Here is a 23,402-nt window from a genome sequence, read left to right as displayed (position 1 = left end):
AAATAAAGGAGAATTTGGCGTGCGACGTGTTTTCTACAAAATTCCAAACGATTGGCGCCTGCGTACACGAGCATCTTTGTACCAGATACGAATCCGCATGCACGCTGATGTACCACTCGATCGACATAGTAAGCGTGGATGTAGATGCCTGTAGTAGTGTAATCCTCGTATAAACATCGCTGTAAAACATGGTCGGCAGAACCTGGCACCCCGCAGATCTCTCGCAGTTTTCCCACACCGCCGCAGCACCGTCCGTTGTCGGGCTCCTCGCGCGCACGCCCTGCCCTGCCCCCACCGTTAACCGCGTCCACATGTCATCTGGCCAGGAGGCCAGCTAGCAGATGCCCCCAGTCCCCAGATGGGGACGAGCGCGACGCGCGGGCGGCGGGACGAGGGTGGTGGTGGGGTTTCCTCGTTCCACACGCGTGTGCGGCGGCCTGCAGGTTGGGGGTGGATATCCGTTGCTTCTGCTTATTTTAGTCGCGCGCGCGGGCATCGGCGGCCGGCGCGTCGCGCGGGACCCGCGACGTTGCTGCTTCCTTTCCTTGTCTGGCTTTCCGCGCGCTCCCGCTCCAGCCGGCTCGCGGACTCGATTCGCTTTTTGTCTGACCACGGCTTTTACACCGACGGGGTCTCTTTCAACACTCTGCAACCGCCCACACGACGACGGGTTCCCCTCCTCACCTCTCACCTCACTCTTGTGAGATGAGATCGGCGGCGGCATGCTTAAGCCACCGACCGATCGAATCGGTTGAGATTCGGCCTGTGTGTGTGAATTTCGGTATGCGACCCAACAACGTCGTCGCAGTAGTACACTCCAGTTTGGAGTTGTTAAGCGTCAGGGTAAAAACGTAATGGAAAGCGGAAGCGAGCTCTCACTACCTTTTCAAGACGGAGAGGGTCGTCTATATATTCGCGTACTGGACTGTGCAAAAAATTAAAAAAAATGAAAGCCGTTTCACGACGAAGCGGCCGGACACGGAGCCTGCAGTCCAGCTGTCCAGGATACCTCGTCTCCTACCTAGGAACCAACCAACTAATCAAATCTTAAAAACAAGCGTAACGATCGACAGCTCAAAATAATATTCTATCACAGCGTGTTTGACAAAGGCAGGGAGGGGATTGGGAGTTTATTGATGAGAGTTTGATGGAGGATTAGTCATGGGAAGTTGATATTTAGTCCTATTCCCTTAATTGGTGTGGGGGTGAGAATTAGGAACGGTAGTTTAGGAGATGGCTGCTTTCCATCGTTTGCTTGGTGGGTTTAGGCGCGGAAATTTTGTTGCCACCAATTGTGGAACGTGAAAACCAACGTCAATTCCCTTACCTAAGTTGAATTACCAGGAGGACCCCAGGGAAGAGATATGCGGAAGTTTACCTTCTTAATTCCCTTTCCTCTACTCTTCTAAACTCCCATAGCCGCTTAACAAACAGGGTTGTCAAGTCTCGTATGCTCTCATATCCCATTCCCTAGTCTGATTTCCCCCCAATCAAACACGCTGTCAGTATAAAACAACAGGACTCGCGCAGCGCCGCAAACGCGAGCGAGCGGATGCAAGGAAACCGGGGGGCGGTTGCAGCGTCACTCACGTTACCCACGGGCCAAGGAGCCAGCGCGTGGGCACGCGCAGGTGGCGTGCGCCGCGCTGCTTCCCTTTTGCTCTCAGCTCAGCTGTCCTCGACCGTTCCCGCGTGCCGTGGGTGGCCGGCGGTAAAGCGAACGCCACGCCTGCCTACGCGCTAAAACAAAACTTGGCCGCTTTCCGTGTACTCCTCCCTCCGTACCACGCGGCCACGCCCAGACCAGAGACGCCCTATGGCGAACACCGGAACACGGGATTGCGCAAGTTCTACGCCCCCGCCAAGGCACCGGCTGAATGAAAACTGCGCGGAGACGCGATCTCTGGAATGAAGGCACGAGAAGACACTACAGAGAACAGGGTTCAGTTGCAATATGTACACATGATTTACAGTTACACCCTCCCTGATCTACTACATGCAGGGCTGCTTGCTTCTGCTCCCGTGCAAATAAAATGCACCTGTTCTGGGGGGGTTGAACTTTGAATAGCCACAGCAAACTAGTACTACGCTGGCTCAACTCCAATGATCATCCTGGTCCTCGTCTTCGTCTCTAGCAGCTGGATCTTCCTCTGCCTCCACCGAATCTAACGTATCCTGCAAAGCATCAGGCGTGAACGTGTCAGTTTTTGTTTTCTCCTCCGACTGGAAAAAAACGGGGCAGCGGCATGGATGATGACAGAAAAATGACTCGGAGACCATGCGAGCCAGAATTCAAACTTCCCGCATGCTAGCAGCCATCATGCCACCCAAAAAAAAAGAGCACACGCTAGCAGTCATCTCAGAAACTTAAAGATTTCCATTTGCGGTGGCCGATCGGTTCCCCTTTGGGCCACAAAACATGTTTGAATTTGCACAAACGCAAGTGTCTGAGCATGTATGGTATATAGATGGTCCGGTATGAATTTAATTTATTTTCATCGTAGCAATGTACGGTATTGTGCTAGCCTCAGAAACAGTTGGGCAGAATACGCACAATTATATGAACAAGACAGGAAACTAGCCTCAGAAACTGGAGCACTGGCAAATTATATGAACAATTCAGGTGCAGTACACATCTGCGTAAAGACATACAGACATGGCTTAAGATTCATTATTACCTGGCGTGCAAGCTGGCATTCCTTGTCCCGCGTAACAGCCACCACTGACCCCTTAGCACTCTGAAAATGGATATGACGTAAATAATAAATATATCATCCCTAATTAAATGAATTAAATCATCAGTTGTTTTTGCTTACGACGGGAACCATGTGTGACGAGGACGATGTTCTGCGTATGTTTTGCTCCAAGGACAGAAACTTCTTCTCCCAAGTTTTATTCAGTCCTTCTAGAGCTTGATGAATCATCTGCTGCACCTGTTCCTGTGTGAACTTTGGATGTTGTACCTGTTTGCTGAAACAATCTGGGGAGGATTTTGACGATGAATCAATCTGGGCCTTCTTGCTGACAACAGGAGTATCGTAGTACATCCCACGCTTCGAGCTCCCCACCTGCTCCTGCACAGGATGGAGGTCTCGCAGAGTATCCCTGGCCTTCTCAGTATGTTGATACTTGGTATCCTGAAAAAATAGAACAAATGTGAACAGTTCATCTACCAGAATCATCAATACATTCTGAAAGTGTCAACAACCAGAAATTGCATTCTTAGTTCTAACCATAAGGTCCTGATGTATTGCTATGCTTCGCGAGCCTGCAGTATTACAGGGGTGGTTTCCTGCATTACGATTCTTTCTTTTTTGGTAAGACACCTTCATAAATTCGTCTTTGGCCCAATGGTCACACAACATTTCCCACCATGTGGGTTGCATCCAATCAGGAACAAATGGTTTCCAATTTTGCGGATCATCGGGCTCAATCAACACAACGAATTCATCTCCAGTTGCTAATGCCATTTCACCACTGGCCCCACCGACTTTAGAAGTTCTTTTGGAATTTTTTGCTGCCAACTCCTCTCTAACCCTTTGCTTCTCGTAGCAAAAGAGGTTAACTAATTGTCTAACTGCTCTGCGGTCAAAGATCTTTTGGCACTCCTCTTCCTGGGCAGGGGGCCACTTGTATCGTTTCTGCAGTATGCAAATGAAAGGTATTCATCATTTACAAACCTCACAGTGAGCAAAAGGTAGACCGAGATGTCCTGATAAGTTACTCACAAGGAATTCATCCAACACAGTAGCCTTTACGGCTGAAGAATATTGGTGCCAATAGTGAACCACAAGCTCACAGGGTTTTCCATCGGTATCCACTGATACATAGGTTCCAGGATAGTTCTGCTTGATAAGAAGGGACAGGGTATTTGATACCTTAGGACATGGCGGTTGCACACTCCAGTTGCTGGTTACACATTAAATTAGCACGGACATGAAGATTAGAATGTATAAGCGCTCGAACCATTAATAAACATAAAAACAGGGGAAATACTTACTGTGTACCATTGGGTGTCAACACAGGCCTATCAGCTTCTTTGCGTGGTTCCATTAGAACTGCAGGGCGGCGCCCCCTGCGCTTTTTTGATGACTCAGTAAGAGATCCTGATAGCATATCGCCACACTGTGCATCCTGAAATTGCTTGATATCAGACAAACGTAAATCATGAAGGTGTCCATGAAAAAGAACACCTCTCGCAAAAGTCGCATCTTTGGGTCTTTCCACCAGAAGTTCCATTGAACAATGGAGGGCTTCCCATTTGTAATTTCATTAATCTAGCACGAAAAAATTCTAACCAAAGAAGCTAAACTACACGTGAATTTTGTTTTCAAGCCAGCATCAGAAAGTCCGCAAACTTGCTTAAAAATCGCTCAGATGTCTCAATTTCAAGTGCTAAAACGTAAGCCACATCCCATTAAGCCATTGGCAGAAAAACACTGGAACAGTGGAATAATGACCACATGTGGCGCTGTCCACTGCTGTCAGACGAACACTGCACAGTAAATAACACTTCTGACCTTGCGCTAAAAACAAAGTTTAGTAAGAAGGGGCGAGGAGAGGGACCTGGGAGTAGATGGCAGGCTGTGGTTGGCGGTGCGGCGTTGTTGGACTGCTGCAAGGTAGCTCTGCAAGGGTGGGACAGAATGTTAGTGATAAACAGCTCTCAATTGAGATGATCAAATAGGCTGAAGAGAGGGACAGACCTTCAACTGAAGAAAGCAAGGCGATGGTGGGCAAAGTAGAGGCACCAGGAACCGGCAACAAGGCAGCAAGGCGGCTGCATGAAGCAGCCAAGTTTATCTGCCTGCCATTCTCTGCAAAGTTCTTGCTGTGAGACTTGAATCGCACCTGCTCTGAGTGGTTCTGGCCACTACAAGCCGCTCCTGCTACTTGTCCATCCATATACTGATTTTGATCCTCAGATGGATTTGAACATACTCCTTCATCACTTCTATCAAGCAGATCAATCCCATTAAAGCTTTTTTGAGGACTCTCATGCTCATTCCATGAATTAGAGCTAGGATTAGGAAGTGCCCACCCAGTCTCCGGAGAGTACATTTGACTGTAGCAGCGAGGGGACTGCTTAGTTTGTAGCGTGCCATGATTCAAAGTAGGTGGTGTAGTGGCATCTATGTTATCCAATTCACTAGAGCCAGCTAGAGGACATCGGTACCGAGTTGGTGAACTAGGGTCTGGATCAGCTACGGTACTCTCAATCTGTTTAGCTTCTGATTTATTTTGATTGGGGGAAGCAACACGCTTCTGGATAGGCTCAGTATCAATACGGTCTGGTGATCCCTTTGACAGGCGCTTACTACGTCTAAGATGACACCACTCTTTTGGATCATTCATCAAACTCTTATTTCTCCTCTTCTGATTTCCTTTAGTAGTTTGGGCGCTCTTTTTATTTTTTTCTGATGCCTCGCATGAAAAGTCCACCTTATCCTGCTCCAAGTGAACCACATCACTAGGAATTTCACCTCCCTGATGCTCATCGACAACCTGATGCAGAGAACTTATCTGCTCATGCTCGATAGCACTAGGGACAGCAACATGTTTAGTTTTCTGCTTGTCGTGCACTGTAATCGCGTCATTGAGAAATCCTCCTTCTACCTGGTTTGCATGAACTGAAGACTTTCCTTGTGCCTCTGGGACCTGAATATTATGATAATCTTCCTGTATGTTTTCTGCTTGACCGGATTGCTCATGCTCGATAGCACTAGGGACAACCACATGTTTAGTTTTCTGCTTGTCGTGCACTGTAATCGCGTCATCGAGAAATCCTCCTTCTATCTGGTTCGTATGAACTGAAGACTTTGACGGCTTTCCTTGTGCCTCCGATGCATGGACGACCTGAATAGGACGATGCTCCTGTAAGTTTCCTGCTTGACCATATTTTGGACCAACTACAAATCTATATTTCTTCTTGCCAGGCCGGAGTGGTTCGATATGTGACTCCTCCCTATGGATGGAAGGATTAGGAGGCTCATTTTGTAGCCTCCTTACTGCAGCAATTTGTGTCCTTGTGTCAGCTCTGAATGAATTGAAGGACTCCTCTCCAAAATAATGCTTGGGACGTTGTGCATATGTCTGTTCTGAATGAACGGACTTTTGAACTGTTCCTGCACGAACTGACTGACTTGAAGGCCCATCCAGCACCTGCTCTGAATGAATAGGCTTTTGAACCGTTCCTGCACGAGCTGATTGACTTGAAGGCCCATCCAGCACCTGCTCTGAATGAATGGGCTTTTGAACCGTTCCAGAACGAGCTGATTGACTTGAAATCCCATCTAGCACCTGCTCCACAGTATGGGTCAACGCACAGACAAAAAAACGAACAGAGACAGTGCATGATATTATCCCCCCTGGTCCGAAAAGCGTCAGCATGGGAGTTCAGGCAATACTTTGTCAGCTTTGACCAAAATCTTCACAGAAAATGGGTTGGCCATATGAAAATTATAGAAGTAAATTTATCATAAAGACGTGTTCATAATCTTAATATTGTGTAGCTTTTGCAAATACACTGTCATAAAAGATAGTGGTTCAAGTTGCAGCACGGATACTTTAGAAGGATAAAAGGAACAGTTTTTCTATTTCCGAAAGTAGTAATGTTACGAGTCCCATTTCCCTAGTGAACAAGTCTGTATAAGGTACCGGACTATGGACCTCGGCATAACTGGTATGAGATCGTCAAGCAGAACTGAGACATATGCAGCCACCATCGTGAACACCAAGCAAGACACCTCTTCTCCTTGCCTGCTCCTCTTCAGCTAACCCCTGTTACAGAGAAGCAGAGAACTGCCTTGGCTCATCGGCCCCACCAGCCCATCATCTCTGCAAGCAGAGTTGCTGGTCCTCTGAACTATGTCTAATTTGCCAGCTCCTTTGATTAGCACTTCTTCCCCTTCTCTGGTTTTTTGGTCGAATAGCAGTGGAAGTTGTTTTGTAGCAGTACTAGCTTCGCTGCGACATGGGGCAGTACTCTTTAAGCTTTCTAATAAAGCTGGGCTGAAAAGCCCTTTCTCTTAAAAGAGGTGTTAGTTGTGTAGCAGCAGGGTGCATGCTCTAAGTTCCACTCTCCTCTCTGCCTTCATGTTCTTTTATAGGTGTAATATAGAATTTGTATCAACTAGCAGTCACTGTCTAGTACGCAACTAGTCGCAACAAGTCAGCAAGTTGGTACCCCATCTGGCCAGTGAATCGACAAATAAAAATTCAATTGCTTTTTAGAATGAGAAAAAGCAAGTTGTTTAAATCTTAAAGCATCTAAACTCCATTCCATGACCATAATGATTTCAGCGAACAATGTTTTTCGTGACTCACTAAAACTCATCAATTATAGCACCAATCTTGAGCTATCGTATGCACTTCCTGCACTTGCATCACTCTCTTAAGCTCTTCGTTTTCTCAACAATAATCGATAATGAGACATCGTGGTCCCTCTTATAAATCTACTAAGCCTGAAGCTAGCCTACTATATCACATTATCAAAACTTCTATAGCCATCTTCAGTGAACTTACTTACTCATTGGCTGAATCAAATGCCACTCAGATTCCAATTCAATGAAACTAGAAAAAACAAAATGCTGGCTCTGTTCTAATGAGAACCAAAAAATGTAGTTCTTGTTCTAAAAGAACGACACGATCCCAATCCCACAGAACCTTGTACTGCTGTTTCTAGCTGAACATGAGAAAATGCAGACTGGTAAGACAATGGGGGGTGACTCTAAATTAGCCACTCCTTACTGAACCAAGCAATTGAAAACTAAAGTCAAACATCCTAGCCTGAATTCCTGACCTAATTTAACCTCATTGCCTAAAATTATTACAGGAGAGGCCACATGTGTACAATAACTGTATAACCATGACAAAAACATTAGGCAATCTGATGGCAGTGCTTCAAGTAGCCTCTTCGAGCTAACTTAACCTCACAAGTTTACATCGTAGCGACAACTACCATATCTCCACTACTCTCATTACTATGGTCTCCTAAACGTACGAAGCTAAGGCATTTTATAATTAAGAACACGTTGCAAGGTTCCCTGGGAGCAAACAATCGCGCACAGTACCTCAGAGGGCTTCGCCGGCCAGGTGGAGCAGATTGGGACAGCGGCGGGTGTCACCACGACTGGAACGGCGGCAAGTGGGGAGGGCGCGAGCTCGGTGCCGCAGAGCGGGCAGGCGAATTGCCCGGGGCCGTGCGGCACGCTGAGCACGGATCCGCACCCGCCACAGGCGACCCGCGCAGGCGCGGTGGCCGCGGCGTAGGGGGCGCCTCGTCCGGGGAGCGGGAGCGCGCGGCGGGGGCGCGGCGGCATGAGCTCCGGCGGGAGCGCCTGGGCCATGCCACAGTCGGGGCAGCCGAACTCCGTGAGGCCGTGCTCCACCTCTAGAGTCTCGCCGCACCCCGCACACCGCACCTCGAGGAACCCCGGCGGCGGCGCCATGGAAGGACGGGGCGATAGCTAGGGTTTTACTTGTTCCCCTCATTAGCTGTGAGCTACCAGGTGATTATCCCGACAGCTGTTTGCAGAGGGAAACAAGTATTTTCTGGGCTAGTCTGTCCTCGAATTATTACCTACAGACGAGGGACATTTTTATGTCCTTTTTATTGGCAGAATTTGATAAACGCAGCTGTATAGAGAGAGATAACAGTGAGATCAGGTTGAAGTTAATGTGGAAACCAGATAATCATGGAATACGAATTGAACTCGTTTGATTCAAATGATAGTAATTTCACATTCTCTTCATGTGTAAACCCGACGGAGAGGGGGTTTAGTCAAGACGAGAGCCAATGTACTCTAGAAGTTGAAAAGACGAATTTAAAAAAGAAAGCCTTAGACCAAATTTAAAACCGTTCAAAATTTTGAAAAGAAAAGATCTTCAAGCCTCTGGTCGCTGCCCGGCTGCTGGGCCTGTCCTCTTAATTAAGTCATGGGAAAACATCTGCGGAAATTTAGTAGCTAGTCTTGTTGATGTGACAAAGAAAGAGACTCTATAGGGAAACATCACGTAGGTTAGAGTGTGTTAGGGCCAGTTGAGAATGCATGTCCTTTAGGAAACATCACATAGGCCAGAGATAGAGACACATGGACAATACCAAAGTTTTGTTTGAAAAATGCTTCTTGGTTAGGGATGATATAAGAAAGGAAGATGCTGTTGTTGGAATACCCCAATTCACAAATATTTTGTCGAAGACATGGATATCTAGGCAAAAGATGTGGTGGTATAAGAGACACGTGTACAAAACATAATGCTGATAAGGAACGAGACACCGTGTAGGATATTTGACTTCTACCTTGATCATTTGTGTTTGTTTGGAAGTAAATTCCCCTTAACTATCTAGCCGAGACAAGGTAGAGACAATGATGATCTTAACTCTGCGAATTTATGTTGCTGTGACTTGATGTTATTCCACCAAAATCCTTACGTGCAGAGAACAATTACATGCCATAATTTGTCATATAGGCCATGAGTTTCTACACTCCTCTTTTTTTACTCTTTTGTTTTACATTTATGGACCAAATGGTGTGTATAATGGATTTGTTTGTAAAAACTCTCTTCTCACACGGGATTCCCACATGTCTCGGCACATGATTTCGGCTATCTTTTTTTTTACACGTATGATGTTGGCTATCTTGACTATTCATTTCACCTAAGTGGTGGTATATTTTGGCCATTAGGCCTTCAAGAGTGGTGCATCGGTTCAAATAATAAAATGTAGGGCCCATCACTGGTTAGACCGATTTAGAAAAATTGCTCCAGTGCGGGCCCCATAGAAGTGTGGCCTGTTTGACGGAACAAGGCCCAAATTTGGAGGGGGGCCAAATTTCTTAGTAGCAACGCCATACCTGCAGCCGACCATCCAAATAGGCAATCGAACATTCACCGGAGCAGGGCTGTGCCCGATGGCCCGACTCCTAAGTATAACTATGTTTTGGCATAAATTAGTAATGAAAGTCCAGCAAACCAATTTCTATTGCACATATCCTAGTAAAGACATATGTTTATCTTACTCCTATAAAGAGCTTAGTTGGTGCTGATCGTCAATCTTTTTTTTACCATGTCATTTGTTTATTTCGATATGCCATTAAGATGAAAAAATATATGAAAGTAGTCTAATGTAATTAAGACACCATTTTAAGTATATAGTGTAGTATTTCTTAAATCCACTAGCAACATATGGATTATTAATAGATTGCACACCTTCATCCATTTTATGTGCCTATTTTCTCGGTTAGTTCAATTTCAGAGAAAAACTACTCTTATACAAATCCACGTCAGTTAATTCGGGACAGATGGAGTATTATATTTCTAATTATTCTATGTAGTAGTAGGGGTATAAAATAACACGGCAAACGGGTGCTGAAAACTTGTGTCGGGAAAGTCTTGAACTGGCAATTTTTCTGATTATTCCATGTAATAGGAGTATCAAATAACACTGCAAACCGGTGCTGAAAACTTTTGTCGGGAAAGTCTTGCCGCCAAGTCACCTCCAGTAAACGACAGGGAGCCTTTCCTTTCCCGACGGCGGCCGTGGATCGGTTACTAGGGGCAGGCTACAGACGTCTGACTTATTTAACCCTGTCGCCTCGCCCGTCGCTACTCGTCAGCTCACCCTCACCGCACTCAGATCTCACACCACTCACTCCGTTCCCCACGGACCCGAGAGAAGAACCCTAGCCATTCGCCCCTCCTCCGGCCGGCGGCATGGCGCCGCCGCCGCCCCAAACGGAATTTGTGGAGGTGAGGTGCGCGGGGTGCGGCGAGACGTTGGAGGTGGAGCGGGGCCTCACCGAGTTCGCCTGCCCCGACTGCGGGACACAGCAGGCGCTCCCGCCGGAGCTCATGCCGCCGCCGCGCCCGCGACGGGCGCTTCCCATCCCTGGCAGAGGATCATCCGCCGCCGTCCCTGTGCCTGTGCCCGTGCCCGCACCGGCGCCCGCGCATATGCCGTGCGGCGGCTGCGGCTCCCTGCTGAGCGTGCCGGCTGGCCTCGGGCGCTTCCCGTGCCCTCTCTGCCGCGTTGAGCTCGTCGTCGATGGAGGGCGCCTCCGGCTCTACCTCGCCTCCCCGGCTGCGGCCACAGTATCCGTCGTGGCGCTGCCCCCAGCCGGCGTGGCGCTCACATCGCCATACACACACCAGCAGCCGGAGGTGCCTATGTACACTGTTTTTTGACTGGTGTTACGAATTACTCTCTGTGTGATTTTCATTAGAATGGATTGTCATTTTAGTTCAGCAATGTCCTAGCGGCAAGAATCATGGCATTGCTTATCTAAATTGTACAAAGTGAGTTGAGCAAAAATTTCCAAGCCTTCTCTTGATTCTACCGTTTGTGTTGTAAGCTATAGATTTTGTTGATTTTCTCATGGGGTGAAAATGGAGTTATTAGCATTTTTTTCTATTGTACTGTACAATAAAAAACAAGAGAATTGCACATATGCTGAAGTCACTCTTAGCATAAAGTCATAAACCAATAACAATTTGCTCATTGGTATTATTTTGGGAATCAGGAATGTGAGTCATTACCCATTAATAACAAGCTAGTCAATCATAGTTGTGAGTTGAGTAGAGGCTAAGTTCCAACCAGCATTGATATAGGTTCAGAGTATTACATAAGTCAGAAATCTTGATTCGACAAATTCAATTACAGTGTTTGTATTTATACTTCTCCAAAACCACTTTGATCAGGATTTCCTTTTGCCCACTCTACTAGGTATAAATATAAAATACCCTCTCTCATTTTGATTGTTTTTGTTTCTGCATCCTTTTTTTGTGGAGCAGGCGCAAGCACAAAATTATGATAATCCAATGCACTCTGAGCAGACACCTGCACAATGCCCCAGTCAATCAGTTCATAGAGAGGAGAAATCCAGTTCTTTCAGAAAAGATACCAGGGTGACAATCTACAGTAGGTTAGCACAAAAAGTGCCCCCTGGACATTCAGTTCAAAGAGAAAAGTCACATATTGAGCCACTCAATAAGACCGCAGTTAGATCTAGTACGAGGAATAGTAGATTGCAAGCTGGTACTGAATCTATAGGTCCGCAGAAAGTACCACCTGAACCTTCCATTCAGGAAAGCTCGGGTGCACAGGCACTAGACCTCCCTCCCAGTTATTCAGTACGTAGAGACCACACACAAGGGCATCATCTTGACATTGCTAAGCATTTACAGCAGACAAATGATGTTTCTAGTATCATGGAGCATGAAAAAATAGATCATCTGAATCAAGCAATGAATGTAGAACCAGCACAAGCTGAGGATCAGTGCAACAGATTTGGATGGAATTCAAAGAGGAAAAGAAGAAACAAGAGTACCAGTGGTTATCAGAATAGAAAAAATAAGGGCTTGACGAGATCTCCAAATGCAGGGCTCCCTGTTAGGCGTAGTAAGCGCTTGACAAAGCAGACAGAGCATCCAATAGACGATGAGCCTGCCCAGCAAACAGCTGCTTCTCCAAATGCATATAATTCTGTTCTTCCAGATATCGACCGGATCATTGCCAATCTATGTCCAAGCTCATTGCACCCACACCAAATGCCTCAAGCAAGCTCAAGTGAGTCGGACAATGTTGATGCAGCCATTTTACCAGCCTTGTCAAATCATGGTATATCTCAACCTGAACAGCTTCCACCCTGCTACAGTCAGTTGTACCCTGCAGAGGTTAGGGGTACACGCCAACTTGATAAAAGTGGTGAACAGGTGAAGCGACAGTCACCAGAGGTCCTACGTCAGGTTATGCATGTGCAGGTATGAGAACCTCCAGTTGAAGTTTCTTACTAACTACTAAGAGCAAGATTGCAGGAACAAGTTGATTTTCCCAGTTTAATTATCGAAGGCCATGTGAAGGAGAAAATCTCTCACACAATTGTTTCTCGCCCACTGCCAGTTGACCATAAATTCTTTCAATCTCTTTGCCACTCCTGCGCACAACTTTCTTATGCACTCAAAAGCTAGTATCTACCAAACTGAACTCCATGTAGCACTCGTACATCTTTATTTTTCACACTTAGCCATCATGTTAAACTTTTGGGTCAACTGGTTGGTGCAGGCAACTCAATAGCAATCTTCCATCACCACACTGCCATTCCAGATTCCTCCTCCACATAAACCCCTTTACTTGTGTTTTTCACTTTTTTTTTATGCACAGACACTTTTTTCAACTGAAAACTGTTTATTATGCAAGCTAAACAAAATACCTCTTTATCTTGCAAGTTGCAATTTCTAACCTAAGAACCATGATTTGAACTTCTGCCTGTTAACCATATCTGAGTTGTCTTGATGCGTAAGCATTCATTTATCCAGGAGAGTGCACACGGTGGCCATCTCTTTTTAGGATCTGATAAGAAATCATCTGGCAAACGCAACGGACGTCGCGCTACAAGACTGATTGAACCACGTATGGAAGTTGACAGGCCCGTTCTGATACCAAACAATATTGAGTATGTGAGTTGATAAATTTTCATAGTTGTTTCTTACTTTCTTAACATCCTATCTTCATATACCTGACAATTAGACTTGCCCTGACAGCAACTGGGACGTCAGCCCACCTTGTCCCAAGGCGGCATCTACAATCAGCATTCTTATGAAGCAGAAGTACCCTGGTTCAACATATCTGCCAGTTGATCAGCATTGTGATGTTCCACCTAATGGAGAAGTGGTTCACCACTGGCACCAGTATCCTCCAGAGACGAGGGCTGCTATCTTGTATGAATTTCTTGTAAGTATGTGAACGTGTGTCCTTTACTGTTGGTATTTTAACCCACCGATCTTATGTTTCAATGGCTGTAGCAACGCTACAAGTGGGCGCCTGGCAAGGAAGCAGAGTGCCTGAAGTTATTTGAGCGCAGAGCAGTAAGGCAGTTTGCTGGCCTTCTGTGTGAAGAGAAGCGAAGGGTTAGGGCAGAGTTGGCGTCATTGCAGAAAGCCAAAGAAACTTCTGGCATACACAGGTCCAACAGACACACAAGGTCAGACGAGGAAGATACTAGAGAAGAACCCGAGGATCAGCAGAGAACAGAGAAAAGTGAGGATGAGAACCCATTAAAGTGGAAACCTTTCCCCCCGGCTTGGATGTATCCAAATTGGTGGGAGAAATTGTGCGAACACTGGGCCAAAGAAGAAGTCTTAATGATGTCTTTGCAGAATAGGAAGAACCGGTTCACTGCAGGTCGTGCTCATCACACAACAGGTTCGCGGAGCATTGCCATGCACCGTCAGCTTATGGTAAGGCATAAAAAGGGAAATTCCCTTGATTAACTCATCCCATTGTTGATTTCTGATTCTGATTAAATTGAGCAGGTCATGGAGAATGGTGGGAAACTGGTGTCAGAACTTGAGGTATTCAACAAGACCCATAAGCTTAATGGCGGCACAGGGGAATTTATCAGCGAGAAAGCAAAGCGAACTGTGGTAGGTGCTCAAGTTGTATGCATCGATTAGAAAGTGGTTGCAGTGCAACATGCAAAGTGGCACATTTAATTTTCCTGGAAAACGCAAAATGATTTGCATCTCAATGCAATGACTGATGAACCTTCTTTTGGATGCACTGCACCTTTTCAGGAGGGCTTCAAGAAGCGTATTGAGGAGGCTGGTGATAAGCAGATAGATCCCCATCTTGCATGGGCACAAGAAGTCGGAGGCCGGAGCCATGGCAGGTACTATGGACTCACTGGCATCATTGACAAGGCCAAGATCGATGAATTGGCAAAGTCCATGCCTGGTTGTTTTGGTAAACGGGGCCAGCAGCAGAAGTTTTCGCAGGAGCAGGTGCAACAGATGATTAATCAGTCTCTGCAAGGGTTAAATGAAACCTGGGAGAGTAAATTCAAGTCCCTGGAGCAAAGCATGCGCGGTGCGCCACTGGTAGGTGTTGATCCTGAGGTACAGGAAAACTGAGTATCCGGTTTCTTATCGAAATCAGGACCAAGAGATTGATCTGATGTATCTATCTGCAGTATTCTCCTGGGTCTTCTGCAGCTGGAGGGGATATTCAGGAGCATCCTTCAACACATCAGGTAAATGATGAGGTCATGAGACTTCTAGACCATATTCAGTTAGCTCTAAAATGTAACCTATCTCGTCATGCCCGTACTACAGATTCTAAGCATGATAGATGCAGAAATCAAAGCTTGCGGTGCTTAGATTTATGCCATCATAATCTTTAGATTGCATAATTGGAAAAATAATATCAATACTACAAACTAGTATGAAGCACCAAATCAATTGTCCCGATATGTTCATAGCTGCAACTTTGATCACTGAAAGCAAATGGTCATGGCTCCGGCCTACACATTAAAGAAATGGAAGACCTCCTAGTGACAGTATACTTCACAATCCAATGAATTAGCAGGCCCACGCTCAAGCACATATGTCTGCTAAGACTGACCGGGCTCCCCCTTTATCTTGTTCACTGGAGCAGCTCTGAAGTGATAGATTATGGTTCCCGTAACTGTCTTGCAGGACGCGTCACATTCACAGCATGGAGAAGGGCGACAACCTGCTAGGCATGAGGACGATGATGAGGAAGCCGAAGTGGTGTCTACAAGCGATTGAGCTGCGTTACTGTACAAAGTTTGTTGCACGTGTGTGAGAAGCCTGTTGTGGTGTGCTTTGCACTCTCGGGAAATGCTGAAATGCAAGCGTGTTTCCCCACCGTAATTCTGTAAGGCAAATGCCCTTGACATCGGACTCTTTGCTCTGATCAGTGCAAAGCTTATCTCGGACGCTTTGTAGAAAAATGCTGAATGTATGTGCATTTCCGCACTGTAATGCAGATACCCTCAGTATGCAACTTTACCCGGACGAGCTGTTTTTTTAACGGAAATATATACTGACATGAATTTAGGTCTGGGGCTACAAAAATTCCCAATGGGATCTACTGACTGAAACAGGCAACAGCCAATAGGATGAATAATATTCCTCGCAAAGCTTGCCAGGATGGCGGGCAAAGGTTACCTCAAGTTGCTGAAAGATAAAATAAAGGTCACACCTTGCGAGAAAATAGGGGATGAAAAAGCGAGAGGCACTAGTAGAGACTAGAGAGGCTAGCGACACTGGGCAGATACATTGCCGATAGTTGCTATATCAATGCACTTTCGTGGTGGGGGTTACCAAGGGTTATCCTTCTTTTGTAAGTGTCCGGAAAGGAACGAATTACTCTCCCTGTCCAGAAATACAGTATAAAGCTCACAAACTATACGTGATCATACGATGCAAAATCAAGACATCGCTGATTATTATTTTAACGAACTCAATGATACCGATTTTATATCACATAAATCTTTATATTGTTGGATAATATTTTTCTGTACTCCATACTTCTTTAGACAATCTGATAATTTACTAATTTCAGTCGCATGTAAAGCTCAAATAGGACGGGACACCGTACACATTTGTTTATCGGTGCTAACAACATTCATGTATCCCCGAAAAAAAAATCAGGTATCATATCATTTTGTTTAGAGTAGCTCTTTTCTTGTGTCGCTGAGCTTCTGTCTGGCGCCTAGAGATGGAAGGATTTTTTTGGCGGGGAATTCAGTCTCCTTTTTGTGTCTCTTTAGAAAAAAGAAAGTTGGTTTTCCTCTGCTAGTCTGCTCGGGAGTTAACCCTTGGTGACCGTCGCTAGAGAAGGCAACAGGAGCAGCTCGCAGCGCTCCCCCACAGTGCCGCAATAAGCCTCGGAACTTCGGAATCCCATGGCGCCGACGCGGCCTGCCGCGGCGGGCCCGGCGGGTTCGCCGGAGGTTTTGGAAGTGCGGTGCGTGGGGTGCGGCGAGACGCTGGAGGTGGATCCTGGCCTGAAGGAGTTCATCTGCCCGGATTGCGCCACGCCACAGTCGCTCCCGCCGGAGCTCTTGCCGACGCGGCCTGCCACGGCGGAAGGCGCTGCCACTACCCCGCGCCGCCGCCGACGTCCGGGGCGCGCGGCTGCCGTGTGGCTCCTGCGGTGCGCTTCTGAGCGTGCCGGTCGGGCTGGCGCGCTGCGCCTGCCCAATCTGCGGCGCCGAGCTCGCCGTCGACATCGCGCGGCTCCGACATTACCTCCTGTCGTCTGCGGAGGGCGCCATACCCGTTGTGCCAGTCGGCGCCTCCGTGCCACCGATCCTCCAAGCCCGGGAGGTATGTGTCAAAGGTGCTATTGCCGATTCAGGTTTAGTTCAATTGCTACTAGTATGCTTATACTTTTTGTTTGAGAATGGTGGAACATTTCCTGAAAAGGAAGGTGGGACTTTATTCTAGGGCTAGACAATTCTGCTAAAAATTGTTGGTGCCAAAATTTAGGGAGTGGATATTGAAATGTGTTATCCATATCGAAACATTTCAAGTGATTTGTTCAATTAATTTATCGACTTGTTGAAAATACTTATTCTATTCCAATTTTCCGCACTATAATATGTAACTACGGTCTATGTCAGCAAAGCTCTTTTATTCCATAGCATTTATAATGTCGAGCTTAGGCGGCTAGTATTGAGTTGTATGCATCAAAACAATAGTCCACATATGAAACTAAAGCATTTTTAAGGCCTTCCTCATGGTTCTGCTCCTGTGAATGAATGAGATCGGGGTGTAAGAAAAGAACATGCAAACGGGCACTAGATTTGAGTAAAGAGTATTCCCTTGGTCTATCATTGGTGGATTTAAGGAGTTGTGGGAGTTGACAGCCTGGCCAAATGTGTAGAACTGTAGATAACTGGATTGGTAAAGTGATGTATTGCGAGTGGAGAAAGTGTTCCTGGACAGAAGGAGATGTTCGCAAATGTTGAATACCCAGCTTGAATGTGTCAAGAACTGAAGCAGGTTAAACTGAACTTAATTGTTTTTGAATGATTACTGGCTTGATTCGAGCCAAACTTTCTTAGTGTGAGGCAATCCTCATTGATGTTGAAGCAAAATAGAATTGTTATTTTAATGCAGTATAGCTACATGTTTGTGTCTAATATTACCCTTTTTGGTACTTCTACTGCAATGCAGGTGCGGCAAGAACATCCTAATTTTGGAATTCGTGCAGCATTTTTGCGAACGGAGCCTGATAATCAGCTAAACTGTAAGGAACAGGTACAGACAAAGCGTCCAAATCAGCTTATTCCAGAGCAGGCCGATGTCTGTAATCCTGATTATATGGTTGATGGAGAGGATGTACATGATGTCAATGGCACAATTACTAGGCCTAGCAAACAGAAAGACAAACATTCACTTGGCCCTGGACTTGTTAGTGCAGAAAAGAGATACGAAGAGCCTCTAAATCATGTCCGGCATCGGGCGCAAGCTCAATGTTCCACAAGACATGTAAATTGGACAACTGGATGCTCGACTGCCCATGAAGCTGTAAATATACAGAAGAGGCAGCCGCAGATTCCCAATCAGATCATACATCAGTCACAAAAACAGTCTTCTTGTTATCCGATATCTACAGAGATTGCTCAGGCAGAGGATGCAGATGGGGTGTTTCATGTCCAGGAAAGGCAACAACAGCATGTCAATCAGGCAAATCATACAGAAGAGTTATGCACTCAAGTTGTCAATGAGATTATTCCAGGGGAGAGCAACAGAAGGAGAGTCAGGTGCGCAGCTCGCTCTGATGTTACAGGTTCGGAAAAGAGGAAGGTGCAGGAAGAAAATGAGGCTATCAAGCAGGTACAAAGACAACAATCTGATTCAGTGATTCATATGGAATCAGAAAATCCAGTCATTCGTGTGGAGAAGGAACCAGCAAACTCTTTCGGTTGCAGAGCCCTCAAGCGGAAAAAGAAGGGTTTTACAGCTGCTTCAAATTCAGGTCTTGAACTTAGGCGCAGCAAACGGTTGGCGAAAGATTCACTTCCTTCCATGGACCAAGAACCTGATCAAAATGAGTTTCTTGAGCTGCCGGCTTCTCCAGGTGGCCAAGCATCAGATGCAGTTATAGACACTGAACCAATACACCGGGGGAGTCTAGAGAGTCAAAAAGGGACTTTGACTATCTACATACCAGCATCCATCACATATAGTGAACCAACAGAAAGTGATCCTGATGAGCAGCCTGCTGGTTCTCCAGATCAGAGTTTATCTGATTCTCCAGAAATTGATAGAATCATCAAAAATGTATGTCCTAGTCCATCACCTAGGCAAGATATGCCTGAAACAAGCTCTAACAAGTTAGACAGCTTTCATTTAACTACACCACCTTCCTGTTCAGACCTCTACATGTGTGATCCAGAGCAGTTTGCATGTAATTATGTCCCCCCTGTGGTTAGAAACGCTCCTGCGAAGCTGAGATCTAATTCATTGCTTGAGCATACGATATCCCGGGCAAGCTCTAGCGAGGCATGCCTGCATGATTTAACTGATCCGGAAGGAGATGACCGTTGGATACCAACTAGCCAGAACATTGGTAATTTGCACCTCTGTTGTCCTTCGCTCATATTATTTGTGTGTGTACCGTCATGTAGAATTAACATCCTGATAAAAACAAGATCCTTTTTGAAGGAACATAAATATAAGGAATAGTGCTGCAGCAGTGATAAATTGAGTTATGAAATCAGTAAGCTTATCATGCCAGAATGATTACTCGATTAGCTCTAGTCATGCCAGTATGTTAGCTATTCTTTTACATTTTGTTAGTGCTCTGGTCATGCTAGAATATTGATATTATCCAAGTTTGAGTGGGTCCATCACATTGATAGGTTTGCTATCTGAGAGGAGCTTAGCACTTTACCGGGTACTGGCAGGGCACAAGTATCTGATTCGTTGTAGAGTATACAGGGAAGAAAATAAGAATTTGATTTTGTCTGAAATAATACTGTAAAACAGTTCAGGTGCCCCATTTTCATTTTGTCATTTTGTAGATGGAGGATCAGATTTCAAGGCAGAAATGAAAAACTTTAGGTTCTTGTGTTGAGTGGCTAAGTTCTTTCGGACATGATGCCTTTGGATGATTTACGGGCTAAGAACAGAAGAATGAGAATTCACATATCTCAGAACATAAGAGTTTTAGAAGTGATGCTTTTGGATGTTTTACATGGATGAACGGAGGGATGAGTCCCAGCGATGCTCCTAAATCTTCAGTGCAGCAGCACAAATTTTGTTAACTCAGACTGGGCATAGCCTGTTGAGCTCAAAACAAAGTAGTTTTACTAGGTTTTGGCCAGTTCAACTGAGGTCCTATGGGAGAATTGCCTTTTGATCTATTCTAAACCAGAACAGTTCCCTCTTTTTCCTTGACTGAGGCATTTGAGGCTTGCCTTTTCTATTATTTATAAGTGATAAGTTATAGGACTAGCTACGATTATTTTGGTAATTGCATGCCTGATCTTTTTTTTTCCAAGAAGGTACTTAGAGAAACCCCAGAGGTTTGACACTCAAGAGGTTTTAATTTGTACTCTACGTGAAACTATGTTTTAATTTGTACTTTATGTTTATATATGTTGTAGGTACAAAAATGGAGAGAGCATCATTGCTATGTCCGGACATTGATAGTAAGCATCGTGCTGCTCGATTGGAGGAGAGTCCTGGCAGTGTTAAGCCCCTTGTCACGCGCACTCCTAAGGAAAATTGGATGATACACCATGCCTGGGTTCAGCGGTATTTATTTATTCATCCCTTGCATGTTCATTTTATTTATTCATCCCTTGCATGTTCGTTTTATTTATTCATCCTTTGCACGTTGAAGCGGGATGGGCTTTTACCTTTCGCGCGACTAGTTGAGGCAACTCGTGCAGAAATGGTAGAGGGCGAGCGACGGGGCTCCAACTCGACACGCCTACAAATAGACCACTCGTTGCTGAGCTGCTTAGTGGACCGATGGAGGCCCGAGACACATACGTTTCACTTTCGCTGGGGAGAGATGGCTCCTACTCTCCAATATGTGTCGTTGCTGCTGGGACTACCATCGGCGGGTCATCCCATAGGACCGTTGCAAGCACCAGCAGATTGGCAGGCGGGTATGGCACTACGTTTTAAGGGTATTCGTGCTGGAGTTGGGCCATTCACCTCGGAGGCTCACGGACCTAAGCTAGATTGGTTGCTCAATTACCAGGTTAGATCGATGTGTTTTATGTTTATATATCTAAGAGCATACCTCATATACTTGCATTGGTTTACTAACACATGTTTTTTTTGGTACATGTAGATTCAGAAGTTTGGGTATCCAAAGACCCAAATGACCGAGTCTCAGATCACTCGGAGTCTTGAGGCATATATAATGTGGCTTCTTGGGAAGGTGATGTTCACCGAGAACCACGTCACCACCATTAGCGCGCGCTACATCCCTATTGCAGTGGAGATCGCGAATGCAACTTGCGCTGACGACATCACACAAAGGAGTTGGGGTTCTGCGGTCTTAGTGGCTACGTACCGAGGTATGTGCAACGGCTGCCAGCTTGTATCGCCCAAGTCAGCCCTGCTTGGATGCCCTATATTGTTGCAACTTTGGTCGTGGGAGAGGTTTCCTATCGGCTGACCAGACGTTACGGGTGATCAGCCTTACCCTGAGCACGAGTTGTTTGACTCAGAACACATCGACATGCCTACTTTTGGTACAATTTGGACACGTCGCAAGGTATGTCCAATGTAAAAATTTATGCATTACTTTGCATACACCATGAGTGAAACTAACTTTCTTTTTGTACAGAGACGCTTTGCCCACGATCAGGTCAAGAATTGCTACCCATCATTCAACGAGCAGTTCGACGTGTTGCACTCTAATGCGGTTATCTGGGAGCCGTACACGTCGGAAGCCATAGATGTCAGATACCTTGGTGGGATGTCCAATGCTTGCACGAGAGATTTCTCTTACTGGATGACAAAGTCAAAGATCATCTTCGACGTATGTGTTGAGGAGATGGCCCAGCAGAGAGTCATGAGGCAGTTCGGTGCACGTCAGTTGGTCGATCCGTCGCCGACGGAGGATCTACTGCCACCGATCATCCACAGGTATGTGTAGTACTACAATTTCTGATTGTCGTCCACAATTGTTCATCTTCGAGCATAATTTAATTGTTGAACACACAACGCAATCTTAGGTTTACCAGGAAGGGAAGTAACAGGACCACGACTCAGTGGCTTCAGAGGGTTCAGACGTACGTCAAAGAGTGGGAGACTGCGACGACACGAGTCTGGCCATTGGATGCCGCATTTGATCTCGGAATATTCAATGACTATTTGCAGAGGTACATGCTCGTGACCTGATTGCACCTCATTCAGCACTCTCACCCGCAGGAGATGCCCGAGCCGAGTACTAGGGATATGTACCCGAGCCAGTCTACTTCAGGCTCCAGACAGCACGCGGTAAATATTTTCTCTTTATCTGATGCACGTTATTGTTACATACTTTGCCATATATATGTAATACTCTTTGTGCCAATTGCAGGCTGAGTTGACGCAGGATTTACAGGCCGAGTTCGCTGCGTATGGACGTTCGCTTTCGACCGGACCTCTTCTACTACCACGGCAGCAGCACCAGTCATGGCTAAGGCGAATGGAGGAGAAGCTACGATCTGTCTACGCGGCTATCACGTGCACCCACACTTCGGACGTTGATCGCCACCAGGCATCCGTACGACCACCATGTCCCTCCACGCACCAGCAGCAACCATGGCAGTCGGAACCACCGCACCTCCGACAGCGCCCACGTCCACGTCTAGCAGAGCAGTCGACGCACAGGCCACCCTCCTGAGCAGGCCGGACGTTCGTCGTGGCAGCAGGAGCAGTCTTCTTTCGACTATTGGCAGCAGCAGCAGTCAACTTTTCAGGATGGAGGCTCGGCGTGGGAGCAGCCCAGGAACTTTGTGTTTTGTTCACAGAACCAGCCACACGATATGTATATTTCTATCTATTGTGTTCATTATTAATTGAGCTACACAATTAGTTAGTAATTACGTTTCCGTATGCAGGAGCCTACGGACATTAGTCGTCTCTGTCCGAACCCTCGTGAGCTAGTGAGTAGGATCACGCTCAAGAAGAGGACTATTATGTCCACAACAGTTGGATGTTCGGTACTCCGGCACCAGACCCCACACAAGAGGATAAACAGTATCGCGATGATGGGTCCGAGATTCCTCCGCGTAACGTTGGGGCTCCTCGGAGGTATGGGTGGCCCATGCCAATTCCACCACCTGAACGCCGTGCCAGACGAGTGGCTGATACTTGCATCTATGGCCTATGTATGAGACTTCGTATGTACGAGACATATATCTATCTATGTATGCGAGAGACATGTTACTATTTTTTCGCATGGTTATTGGAGCAAATGCGGCAAGCTCCTCATACTAGAGATCTGGAGTTGATATTGAAAGCAACAGAAGCCTGGTCTCAGGTGAAATCGACATCACTCGGGAGTGATGTAAGATCGAAGCTGTTCTACAAATTCGTCGATGAAGCGTGTCCCGGCCCGCTCGATCCAGGCCGAGAGCCAG

The 23,402-nt window shown here is 46.2% G+C and overlaps 3 protein-coding genes across 6 annotated transcripts; 2 read left to right on the top strand and 1 right to left on the bottom strand.

Moving 5' to 3' along the window:
- Positions 1–1,904: 1,904 nt before the first annotated feature.
- Positions 1,905–8,539, bottom strand: LOC100824965. 2 transcript variants are annotated; one of them, XM_003581591.4, is made up of 9 exons: positions 8,073–8,539; positions 4,707–6,300; positions 4,567–4,628; positions 4,001–4,134; positions 3,729–3,909; positions 3,234–3,641; positions 2,817–3,137; positions 2,679–2,738; positions 1,905–2,175 (listed from the first exon to the last, which is right to left on the bottom strand). In XM_003581591.4, exons 1-9 carry the CDS (start codon positions 8,448–8,450, stop codon positions 2,095–2,097), a joined length of 3,219 nt encoding a protein of 1,072 aa, XP_003581639.1. In that variant the 5' UTR covers positions 8,451–8,539; the 3' UTR covers positions 1,905–2,094. The 2 variants fall into 2 exon arrangements, with proteins under 2 accessions (XP_003581639.1, XP_024311788.1); XM_024456020.1 differs by having other exon boundaries at positions 4,001–4,125.
- Positions 8,540–10,599: 2,060 nt separating this feature from the next.
- Positions 10,600–15,855, top strand: LOC100830790. 3 transcript variants are annotated; one of them, XM_014896153.2, is made up of 9 exons: positions 10,600–11,160; positions 11,791–12,759; positions 13,300–13,451; positions 13,540–13,729; positions 13,801–14,235; positions 14,311–14,421; positions 14,572–14,892; positions 14,967–15,026; positions 15,472–15,855. In XM_014896153.2, the coding sequence occupies exons 1-9, from the start codon at positions 10,714–10,716 to the stop codon at positions 15,562–15,564; spliced, it is 2,778 nt and encodes a 925-aa protein (XP_014751639.1). In that variant the 5' UTR covers positions 10,600–10,713; the 3' UTR covers positions 15,565–15,855. The 3 variants fall into 3 exon arrangements, with proteins under 3 accessions (XP_014751639.1, XP_010240392.1, XP_003580516.2); XM_010242090.3 differs by having other exon boundaries at positions 10,601–11,160; positions 13,315–13,451; XM_003580468.4 differs by having other exon boundaries at positions 10,601–11,160; positions 14,572–14,874.
- A 957-nt stretch (positions 15,856–16,812) lies between these two features.
- On the top strand, positions 16,813–22,862 carry LOC104585425. Its single transcript, XM_010242089.3, has 8 exons — positions 16,813–17,130; positions 17,983–19,381; positions 20,421–20,571; positions 20,660–21,025; positions 21,119–21,547; positions 21,620–21,921; positions 22,011–22,275; positions 22,358–22,862. Exons 2-4 carry the CDS (start codon positions 18,130–18,132, stop codon positions 20,688–20,690), a joined length of 1,434 nt encoding a protein of 477 aa, XP_010240391.2. The 5' UTR covers positions 16,813–17,130; positions 17,983–18,129; the 3' UTR covers positions 20,691–21,025; positions 21,119–21,547; positions 21,620–21,921; positions 22,011–22,275; positions 22,358–22,862.
- Positions 22,863–23,402: the final 540 nt, after the last annotated feature.

This window comes from Brachypodium distachyon, chromosome 5 (assembly GCF_000005505.3).
Source record: "Brachypodium distachyon strain Bd21 chromosome 5, Brachypodium_distachyon_v3.0, whole genome shotgun sequence".
NCBI lineage: Eukaryota > Viridiplantae > Streptophyta > Magnoliopsida > Poales > Poaceae > Brachypodium > Brachypodium distachyon.
This window is presented reverse-complemented; position numbering and strand designations above follow the sequence as displayed.